We start from the raw sequence: 12191 nt of genomic DNA, 5'->3' as shown, positions 1-12191 counted from the left end.
GCAGTGTTTGGCTGGTCGCAGGCCAAATAGTAGTTTGGATAGGAATATATTGAGTTAATGAGGCAAATGCTTTTATAAGGTCAATAGCCTGAACTAACATGGTCAGCCATTGTGTTTGGGTCAGCTGGGAATTGGAACCCTTCCAATTTTAACAGTATCTGCTCACTAACATACAGTAGTTAAATCCCCTAATCTGATAATATATTTGTTCAGTGGTTTTTCTCTATTAAAACGTAAGACTCATACTCTCATTTTGTGGAATGTTCCATAAGGTGACCATTCATATTCAAAACTATAATAATCTCTTAAATGCACCTTCATCATCATTTTATAGTGTATATTTTGGACAGTTTTACACCACACGTGGAGATTATGTTCCTGTATCTCTTTGCAACATGGTTTTATCCTTGAATTATGCTCCTGAATAGGTCTAATGCTTATAGCATCTATGCATGATCTTAAAAAAAGGTTCATAGTAGGAACTTATTGGAACACTGTTTTTGTTGTCTTTCTTGTGTTTGTATGTTAGACATGTATGACATGTTAAATGCAAAATACAACTCTTTTTATATGTACTATACCAGTTTAAAACATGTAACCCCTTGCAGTGGAAATTTTATACTTAGGGAAGCATTGATATAATTCTATGATTGTGCAGAAAGTGGTGTACCCTTAGAAAAAAATGAAAATTACAATAATTATTGAATAAACTATAGTGTTTAAACACACGGCAGTCCTTGTGTAAAAAAAAAAACAACAATCCATGAAAAATGATCTCACTTGTTTGAATAATTCAAATATGCTGTGCATTGTCAGTTTACCATGTCAGATGGCACTTTCACATAGGGTGTCAAATAAAGGGGAAGTGTAGAGGAAAGGAGAACGAAGTAATAGTGGAGGAAAAGTAGAGGGACAAGGAAAATAATTTCTTTAAAAATTGCTTAATTCATTTTTCACTTCCCTGAGCAACATTTACTGGAAGATCAAAGCTTTGCTTCATTCACTCATCATTTTAATATGGAATAAAATCAGTCGGACTCATATGGAACTCTACCTTATTGAAATCAATGGACCTATGAAAACTCACACTAGCTGAGGATCTGTCTGATGGAGAGCAGTCTGTCTTCCTATGGCATGTTGTCACATGGTTGTGAAATCTCTTTCATTATCTATGAAGCATGCACAAAATGCAATTTTCAGAGTCTCATAACTTAACCAAATCAAAACCAGTTTTTACCAGAATACTCAAAAACATTTATCAAGAAGAGTTATCTCCCTGCCAAATTTAATCTTTTAATCTCCAAGTTGTTTCTGTGCAAATTGGGTTCAAGAAAAGGTCATAAAGCATTTTTATTGGGGAGTGTTTGTTTTTTCATATTCCTTGTATACAAGTTACTCAAATTTTGTTGTTCAGACTTTCAGAAAGTTTCAGCCTTGGACCAAGACCAGGCTTGAAAAACTTGAGCTTAATTGGTAAAGATTTTGAAAAGTTATCCACAACTGGAAAAACAGATGGAATGTTTTGGCAAACTTATCTATAACAGATAGTGATACTCTAGCTACGGTGTGTGTGTGTTACAATAGTATATACATGGAATGAACTGTGAAGCACCCAAAGCAAGATAGACTATCTTATCATAATTGCATGCTTTTGGACTGTATTACCTATGTACTTAATATGGTTATTTTAATGTGTTAATTTAAATTCTTGACTTGTGCTTTTATTGCTGCTTCTTTAAACAGAATCTGTTAGTTGAATTGCCCTCTCAATTTAAGCAGTTTTCTGAATATACATGTATACATACCTTGTTATCCATGGAACAGATGTCCCATGCAGCATTAACAATGTGTAGGCTTTGCACAGCTTTTTCCTTTATTTGAATAATCCAAGCCTACTGCCAACACTGCTTTGAGTTTCAGGGCTATTTCTTGGACAACACTGTGTGTCCTGGCTATGCATAAACTCTTACTATATATTTTTTTCTGAATAGTGGGTGGGCACTAGAAATGGGACACAGTAAGCTCATTGTTCAGTAAGTTTAAGTACTGATAGTTCATATCTATTGATTAGCACGGGGACTGCAAAGACTGCACTTGGCCCAAGAGTTCTTCCTAAACTACCTCAAAAAGGTAAGAGCTTTTAAAAAGATGTATGCATAGTTGAATATTTGTGTGTGTGTGAAACAAGTGATGATAAATCATAAGGGTCTTCATAAATTTGGTGTTTTCAGCAAAAGACATTTATTTATGGGACAACACATCTGGAAATTCTGGCAAAATCTATAGGGATTTTTCTCTCTAAATCAGCAAGGATTTTGTCAAAAAACTAAACATGTATTTTAGTGCAAAAGCTGAAATCCTGCAGAACCTGGAGGAAAATCAGTAAGAATCTGTGTATTTTTATTGTCCTCTTTCATTACTGATTTATTCCAAGATCATAAGCTCCTTGCAGAAGAACCACATATTCACATGTATTTGTACAGTACTTAGCACAATGGACCAATGACACTGATTGGGGTCTGGTGGTATTACTGCAATATAAATGTTAAATAATACTGATCTAGGGGTAATTGTCTAAGTTATTTGGAAGCGTAAATCGCATTTACAAAAGTTACTTGAAAATCAATGGAACTTAGGTCACTTCTGAAAATGTGCTTCAGGCTCCTGAGTCACTTAGGTTCTTGGGCCAAGAAGAGAGGTTAAAAATCTTCCCTTTTTGTTCTGTCAAGTTCAGGATGGCCCATTTCAAACAGTTAACAAGAAGGTAACTGTTTGAAAGTTTTTTTTTCTCCTGCTGATAATAGTCCACCTTAATCAATTAGTCTCATTAGAGTTGGTATGGCAACACCCTTTTTTTCATGTTCTCTTTTTTTATATATATATCTTCCTACTGTATTTTCCACTGCATGCATCTGATGAAGTGGGCTTTAGCCCACAAAAGCTTATGCTCTAATAAATTCATTAGTCTGTAAGGTGTCACAAGTACTCCTCGTTCTTTTTGCTGATACAGTCTAACACGGCTGCCACTCTGAAACATAGTCTGTAGAGTGGAACATTTTGAGAAACAAACAGAGTAGAAGGTTGGGAGAAAAAGGTGGTCAATGGAAGCCTCTTTTTCTGAGTGATGTGCCAGAATTAATTGAAGAACTGGAGAAAATAGAGAAATATACATATTCCCCCTGCACGCGCGCACACACGTGAGCAAACACACTGAGTGTAAGCATATACAGTATAGCACAATTTTACATATGCCAGTGTGTGTGTGTCAAAAGATATTACAACTGTATTGTTCCAAAGTAGGAGAATCAAAGAATGAATCTGGCCAGTCTAACTTCATTCTGCAAGATAAGAGGAATACAAAGCATTAGTGGCAAAAACTAAATACAAATTTTAAAAATTCAGTTTTTTACAGGTAAGAAAATTAATTCAGTTCAACAGTGTCCTTTTAAGATCTCATTGAGATGACAGGTGTCACTACAAAAGAAGTCAGTATTCACTTGGTATAAAGTTAGGTTAGAGTTGACTGTCATCATGAGCTGAAATTACTTTTGGGCCATATACAGAACTCTCAAACCATAGCAAGTGTTTGTTCCACCCTTTCTGAGGGGTGTGTTACCTAGCAACAAATCTGATATTCTGTCTTATTTGAAACCCTCATTTTGGAGGGCTGCATTTTTGAAGTGCAGTTAAAATAAATCGTTTGGCCTGATTTTCAGCCTGAATCTAGTTCATTTGTGCCTTATTTGCATATGTGTTATCACATATGTGTAGAAGTATTCTTATGTACATGTATGGCTATATCGTCTCTCACTTGTAGTAATGTGTGCACAGTTCTCATCTAAAAATCAGGATCATCATATATAACGATGTGAATGTGTTTTTGTAGTAGGTTATATTATAAATAGTGTATGTGTGATATTATTTTGTGGTAGGTTTAAATGTGTTGACAGTGTTGCTTGACCTTAAAGCAAATGTTGAACACAGTATAAAATTATCTCTATTTCTGAGTCAAAAAGACGTGGTACTTTCATCAAGGAGCTTACTCTCCTAGTATCAGGCCTCATACCTATATACCTGTTTAATATAGCTAAATACAGTCATGCCAGTCGAGTTTTGCTTGGCACATTTAATTGAAGCGTCTAAGGAAGAAAGAGCAGTGAAACTAAGAAAATGTAAAAATAAATGTTGATTGAAAGGACCTTTGTATTTTCCACCTCTTGTAAATAAACTGCAAGGCAATATCCTTTTTTAAAATTTCAATCCTTTCTTTTAAATCACAAATATAATATTACTTATTAATTTCAACTGTTGAGAAATTGTGTTTTATTTAAAATGTGTGAAAGGTAACTCAGTATATCTGACATCTTCAGTTATTGAAGATAACTGCTAGGTTTTGAGCTTTTTTAGCTTCTTTCATTGTAGATATCTGTACTTGGAGTTAGCCTGAAATAGAAATTCTCTTTCTACATTTTGTATGATGGAAATAAATCTTTCTGGAAGAAAAGAAGTTGTCTTGCATATTTCAGATTCTTCTTAAATGTAATATGGGGAAATGAGATTTTCTGTCTGTCTATGAAATACATGTGAAAATATCCTGGTTTTGCTTTTGTTTTTAGTGGCACTAAGAAAAATAGAAACCAGTCATCATCTTTCAATAGATAGATCTAATCAACACCTGGAAATCTTTCAGAAGTCTTCACAGTCGGTCGATCTGCCACAGAAACCACAACCTGGAGACTTGCCCCCAAAGCCTCAGCCTGTGGAACTCGCCCAGAAACCTCTAGTTGGAGAACTACCCCCAAAACCAGGAGAACTACCTCCAAAACCTCAGCTAGGAGATTTGCCACCAAAACCACAACTTGGAGACTTACCGCCAAAACCACACATGAAGGACCTTCCTCCAAAACCTCAGCTAGGAGAGGTATTGGCTAAAACTCAAGCTGGAGAATCATCACCAAAGCCTCAGCCCTCAGAGGCAAATCAGAAATCTCACTCCATAGATCTTTCTCCAAATGTACACTCTAGAGATACCGTCCAAAAGCAAGTATCTGAAGATTCTAATGATGTGACGCATACCCTGCCAGAGACCCCAGTGCCGCTTCCCAGGAAAATAAATATGGTGGGTAGTTCTAGTTATTCCAGTGTGCTGAAAGCCTCGTGGCAAGCTTTGAAGTTCTCCTAAAGCTAAATTTGCAAAAAGACTGCACTGAGTTATGTGCACAAAACAAGTGACAGCTCTCAAATTTGAGCACAGATGTATGCTTTTGAACGGTTTCAAGAAATAATGCTTCTGATGGTAAAGCCTATTGCATGCCAAAAGGAATACAAAAACATAAAGGTCAGGCCTGGGAGCAAGGCACTCAACTTAAATTCACCACAGTAATTTTGGCAGAGTTAAGGGTCCAAATTATGTTTCTGCAATAAGTGGTGGCTTTCTGTGCATTAAGGAGTTAAAAACATTTTTAAAGCTTTCTGTCTTTAATTCTTTGCTCTCTGTTTCCTACACATAAAATAACTAGGACATATATTTGATTTTGAACATATTTAGAAAAGGGTTTAATAGGTTTTATTTTAAACTTCCTTTTTAATAATTGTTACAAAACTTAAAATGTCAACCACAAAAAATCAACATTGGCAATGTAATAATTCAAATATTTAGCATCTATATGCTTAATAAAGGTGCATAAGTATCACTGTATTTACCGAAGGGCCCATTGAGGCACAAAGGGAAATTTTGACTTGCCAAAGGTCGTGTAATAAGTCAGTGACAAAGCTGGGAACAGAACTGAACCCAGTCTGGAGTTCTCGCCACTACACTTTAATGTAATTCACATCTAACAAACTTAGGTATTGTAGGAACAATTTATCCTAGTCTAATTTACTAAGACACTTATTCAGACTGCACACTAGTTATTGTAGAGTTGCTTTTATTGTTTATCTCACAATCCAAGTAGATAAAGAAAAGATGTTAAACATACTTTTATAAGGTTTTCATCCTGTGAACTACCCAAAAAAATAATAGAGGAAGTGTTTTATCCAGCAAGCTAGGTATGCAAACGGTTGAGGTAGAAGGATACACAGCTTCCTCTCCTTTGCTGAATGAAGGGAAAGAGCTCCTCTCCTGGGCTTAGGAGAACATACTCTTTCTCTTCAGCTCACCATTCCTGCCTGACTGGTGAGACAGGGCCTCACCAGTCAGGGTAATCTGAAGTGAGAGCAACAGAAGTTTTTGTCTTTTGGATTCCCTTGCTTTCCTACCAGTAGGTGGGATAGCAGAAAGGCCAGAAGAGGTCTCCCAGGCAAAAGTTGCCTATTCACTTACTTTAAAGTGGAAGGAGGGGACTCACTACTGCAAGCTCCCTCTTCCCTCTGTGAGGAAAGAGGCAAATAACTCATTAATCTTTTGATTAATATCTTCCAAAATACAGAAAATCACATTAGATATTTCCAAATGTTCTGAGGATGAACTACTGGGCCTTCCATTTATATTTGTTTTTACATCAGTATAGACTCACTGTTCTGGCTTAATCTAAATGATATTTATAGAAATGGGGAGGGAGCACCAGAAATGTGTCTCTGCACTGCTCCAGGTTCTGTGCATGCATGCTCACACTCGTGTGTTTAGCTGGCAGTGGAGCTGCTTAGAGACATGAACTTCAAATACATTTCTCATCTGGTTCCCTAACTGTGTTCTGTCACCACAAGTTGATGGAATGCTGCATCACCACATCATAACAACACCTATGAGGACAGCTACCAATATCTGTGGGACTTTAACCACCTGCTATGCAGGCAAAAGTCTTTGTTTCTTAACAGTCTGAGGGAATCGGGTATTTCAGAAGCATACAGTAGATATGACAAAGTGCCACTAATATTTAAGGAATTAAATGGGATTTGAAGATAAATAAAATTTGATCTCAGTATCATTAAAATTACACCTAGTACTAATAGTCACATTTTTCCTTGGCTATAAACATCGTTGTTTCAAAAGAGAGAAAAGTACCCTATTAGGAGCTGTTCCTTTAGAAGTGTAAATGAGAGCACAAATTGGAGGGGTCATGTCCATTAATTAGCAAAGCAGCAACTATCATTGTGAGTTGTGAGCACAAAAACCTCTTCCTGAATATTTTGATATATGGACATTTTAGGATAGAGTGACAGATTTGGGTGCACAAAGAGAGAAAATTATTATTAATTGCATTTGATGCAAAAATTAGATGCCTTGAAAATACTTGTTTCTTTACACATCACAACCCCAAACTGTGCTCTTAATGTGCATTCCTTTAAAATCCAGCCCATAGTCCTTTCCAGAGATATATATACCACCTCAGGCTGGTATTCACCTTTCTATCATTTTAATGAGTTAAAGTGGGCAGATTATTAAAATGTCACCCATGTATTAATAAGAAAGCACTGACTACCTGGAGCAATGTCAGTCACTTTCTCTCATATCTTTATAACTTGAGACGTGTATGGAAATCTAGCTTTCTATAGAGATTCACTTGAACTAGAAAAATTAATACAATCTAGTTGGTGGAAAAAGTCCATTCCCTTGCATCATTTCATGATTGATTTCATTATTCATGGTGTATAAATATCACTAAGAGCTGTATGCCTACTCTCACCTTGGGTATCTATTAATGGTGACTGTCAACCTCTCCTGTCAACCTCTGTTGCCTAACTGGTTTGAAGTTTATTTAATATGATTTTTAGTACAGTATATTAAGTCCAGTGTTAACTAATGGATCCCTTCCCTTTTATTCAACATTCCTTTATATATTTGCAAACAGGTGCTATCTCCAACTCAATCTTATTTTTTCTGGGTCTCACATTGTCTTATTGACTAAGCTTGCATGGTTTGCTTACTATTCTTCTTAGTTGTTGCTTTCTGAAGCTTTTATCATTATTTGCCTTCCTTTAGTCTTTGAGTGTTGTTTGAAATGTGATGTATAATAACACATCATATACTTCCAAGGTAGTCAAGTCTGGAAACTGTTTACACAGTTCCCAGAAAAACAGGGTGCATCTAGAGAAGGGGCAGTGTTTGGATCTGAATTGGTAGTCTAGGGCAGAATCAGACCTACTGATTGTATTTGGGTTCAGAATAGTTAACACAAGCTATTCTCATGAGAGATCAGCCCAAAATAGTGTCACTTGTCTTAGAGTAGATCTTCATGTGGAATTTCTGCCATTCAGTTAAAATTTAATGAAAATATTGTCTTGCTAGATTTAGTCTGTCTGTTCCAGAACCAAAGAATAGGTTCATTTTGGTTTTGCACTGGACCTGAAACCAAAACTTTAGTAGAGGTATAGATACTGGAGTTTGAATTCTGTAACTTCCTCAGTTCCCCTATCTTTCTGAATGTAATTGGCGACCGGATTTCAATTTGGTTTTGCCCTGTTCTTAATTCTAATATACATTAAAGGGATAGTGTATATAGACTAAAACCATGTCAGAACGGTTGTTAAAACTACTTTCTGGTCTAAGTAAGTATAGGTGGGGCCTAAATCATTTAATTAGGCAGTAGTTAGATGTCAGGATTTCTAACATTATATCTTTGAATACAGACTATATAGTCCAGATATAGTTGTTTAAAAACCTTAATGAAACAAGGCACTTTGGCATGATGGGCTGGGGAGCAGGCAGAGGAGGTGGGGAAGGCAGGGATCCCCCTGCAATCAGAGATACAAACTATGGGTAAATGATTTGTCGAATAAATCATAGCCAAAACCCAAAATTTAAATTCTATATATTTATCCCCCTTCTCAGCTCTTTCAGCTAAAATTGTATTTACTTTTAGGGGAAAAACAAAGTTAGGAGAGTGAAGACCATTTACGACTGTCAAGCAGACAATGATGATGAGCTTACATTTGTTGAAGGAGAAATAATTGTAGTAACTGGTGAAGAGGACCAAGAGTGGTGGGTATGTATCTCTGCTTTTATAAAAATTCTGTATAATTGACACTTTATTGGGCATTACTCTCAGCTGAGTAGCAGCTAGCTTACTCATAGTTTCTATGTGCTACACCTTATTTGACCTGCTTAACGCTCCTGAACACCAGACCAGTCATACTTCATTGAGAAATCCAATTATTTTATGCTTCACAGGGACTTAAATGCAGACTCCCATTCTTAATGGTGTTAGCAACTACTAGGGACAGCAGCAAAAACTGACCCCATTTCATAGGTTTTCAGATGATTGAACTTACTGAGAGACCTTGTATTCTCTTTGATTCTTGTACTCCTGCTATTCCAGTTTTATTTGATTCCTTCCTTTACCCTAGACTAGAGGAAACTAACTGGGCAGTGACAACATACCATGTACTGTACATAATTTGCATTAATATTTTCATCTTTTGTCAAAAAATTATGCAACAACATTTATGTAAATTTGCATCCAGCTTTCAAATTGAAGGAGAGTGGGTGTGTGCAAGCAGGGAATTTACCTGCTTTTGTGGGAAGACAGTCTTCCCTGGATACTGCTAGAACTATCCCTGCCAGCCTCAGAGATACTTTTGAAATACAATATTTCATTGCCTTTGGAATTCAGAAGCTTTCCACCAAATGAGGCAGTCTCAAATTTTCCCTCTTGACCCCTGCATATCATTCCATTTAAACACTGTGTGTACCTTTGTTGATAAATGATAACATGTGGTTCTTGTCTGAATGCACCAGCAGCATTAAGCTAGTTACAATAGTTGCTTGATTGTTGTAATTAATCCCATGCACTGTTGGTTTCCCCTCCAAAATTACATGCAATTGATCAATTTTGTCCTTATTCTGCAGTTTAGCCTTGTTTTACCCTCTGTCTTCCTCCGAGATTTCACTCCCCTGCTTCTGTGTTCCTGGACCTGATCCAATCTTCAATCTATTGCTAACCTCACTGTTTCTCAAACCTAGCCTGAGGCCCAATCCTTCCTTCATCCTCTGCTAGCTTCTTCCCAGGCCCTAGTGAATCCTGCTTCTCCAGGCTACAGCTGTAAGGAAGGGAAATGAGACAAATTTTACCAATAAAAATGCAATTCAAACTGCTGCACTGTCCCAGTGGGTGTTAATGCACCAGTCCAGCTGCAGTGCTGTCCATAATGTCTCACGTCTGGGCCAGACACAGCGTTTCTTCTCACTGATTACCACGCTCAGGATTTCCTGTCAAAATTCAGACTCAGAAGAAAATATTAAAGGACTGGTGCCCAGATGAAAGGTGCTAGAACATTTTGCTTTTTTTAGTTTCTTTTCCTCACAATGAGGAGGAAACAGCAAGGAAGGAAAACAGAGGTTCTCTTACAGTGCTAATGCAGGTAACTGCACTGCTACATATGACTGTTCTCCCAATCTGTGTATAATTACATACAGTCAAAATAAAGATCATTAAACAGCTGTTGAAACAGATCTTGAAAATGAAATTTATCAAACTTGTCCATTATATTGCCTATCTGTCTGGACATGCAGTTATAATTAGGCCAATAGATGTGCCTTATTCATTAGTATTGACAATGAATCACTGATAAATGGATAGATACGTTGTATGTCCTGTGAATGTCAGTAGTAACAATTCCATTCACATTGATAACGTATAAGATCCTCTTGTTTTTCAGTGTCATGGGCCATCCATCTTGCAGATTTCTAATACATTAATCACTTGTGTCTTTGATTCAAAGCCAAACTGACAGTTTAATGGCTCTTTTGTCTTCGTGATTCCAACATCTAGTATTCACTTACAATACATGTGGAAACATTTCTTTTATCTGCTTTAATTTATTTATATTTGTTTATACATTCTTTAAAAAAAAGAAATTACATTTCATATGCATTATTTAAAGGTGAAGACTGACCTTTGGAGTTAAGGTTGCCATTCATTGTCTTTCATCACTGTATGTAGCTTTTGGATTGTAAGAAGCTAAAAACAATGGATGGTGCTAAAATAATGCCTAATTTTCAGAAATGTGTACCTAAGATTTTGTTTGCAAAAGATGCAGCTGCATGCACAATTGCAATTTCCCAGTGTGACACTTGCATCTATGTATGTCAGTGCATCTTTTACAAACAAAAATACCTATTTTTATCAAAAACCATTGAACAGTGTCTTTTTTTTAATTGAGCCCTGTATATTCTGCAGTCCATATGTAGGTATGACAAGATGAACCAAGAAGAAATTGACACATCATAGAAGTTAGATACTGAAAAGACCTATTATGTCATCTGTTCCATCTCCCTAATAATGCAGGACTGTGCCTTAGGCAATTCAAATCTCTAGCAGAGATACTCTACCTAATTTGTGTAATGACATGGGAGCACTAATTTTTTCTGAATTTATTGTGGCTTTTCTGGACCATTTAGTTTGTAAACTTGATAACTCTTGATTATGCCTATCTTCAGAGTGCAGAAATGTCTCGCAGGAACTCAGATATTGTGGCAGTGGTGTTATTACAGCAGCACTCAAAAGCCACAATTAGAATCAGGGTTCTATTCTCTACTGCTCTTCAGAGGACAGGGGTGTGTCCTGCCGGTGTCAGGTACAAAAGGCAGAAAGTACACTGATGATTTATGGAGTTTAAGGTCTGGCAACTACAATTTGAGGCTGGGAAGGTTACACTGAGGTGTGCCCATTACCTGACTCCTTACTCGGTTACCCCTCCACACACACCCAAGTCAATCTAACAGGTCCCCAAAACAGCTGACAAACTCCAGAATTGTGGACCTCATCAGGGCTCCCAAGGCTGTGAATGAATCATCACCTTGTACTGCTGGGAAAGAGAAGACTTTTGCTGGGGCCATGTGCCCCCAAAGTCTTAGCACCATTGGAGAGAGGTGTAGCCTCTGCTTGTCCCCTTGCCCCATCTTTTGATGCTGTTGGCAGTGGTTGCTGAGTCTCTCCTTCACGAAGGATGCTGGGACCATCCTTAAAAGGTCATTCCCCTGGGAAGTTCCATGAAGGACTGTGAATCACCTGGTGCTTCTGGGATTGGGGGATGAGGGCTGTTGGGCCATTTGCTTCAAAGTCTTGGCTTCATAGAGGGTAACACTGGGCTCACCTATTACCCCTCTCCATTTTGGTAGCCTATAGAGCAGTGAGAGGCACATTACTATTCTGGAAACAGTGAACCAAAAGGTAAATCTTTAACCTAGAAAGAAGCAGGACTGACTGTATGATAAATCAAGGCATGCTGTTCTGACACTGTTAACTAGAGGT

General features: G+C 37.2%; 1 protein-coding gene across 6 annotated transcripts in view; it reads left to right on the top strand.

The window, feature by feature from the left end:
• The window catches only part of ASAP1 (ArfGAP with SH3 domain, ankyrin repeat and PH domain 1), a 376577-nt gene that overhangs the window by 360105 nt on the left and 4281 nt on the right, over positions 1–12191 (top strand). For 5 of the 6 annotated variants that reach the window (XM_030553834.1, XM_030553832.1, XM_030553833.1 and 2 more), the window contains 3 exons: positions 2072–2130; positions 4617–5119; positions 8802–8924. In XM_030553834.1, the coding sequence (XP_030409694.1) occupies positions 2072–2130; positions 4617–5119; positions 8802–8924 (685 nt within the window). The remainder of the gene's footprint in view (positions 1–2071; positions 2131–4616; positions 5120–8801; positions 8925–12191) is intronic. The other variant, XM_030553836.1, reaches the window with a different exon arrangement.

Source organism: Gopherus evgoodei, chromosome 2 (assembly GCF_007399415.2).
Source record: "Gopherus evgoodei ecotype Sinaloan lineage chromosome 2, rGopEvg1_v1.p, whole genome shotgun sequence".
Taxonomy (NCBI): Eukaryota; Metazoa; Chordata; order Testudines; family Testudinidae; genus Gopherus; species Gopherus evgoodei.
Note: the sequence above shows the minus strand (reverse complement) of the source record. Positions and strands in the feature narration are given on the sequence as shown.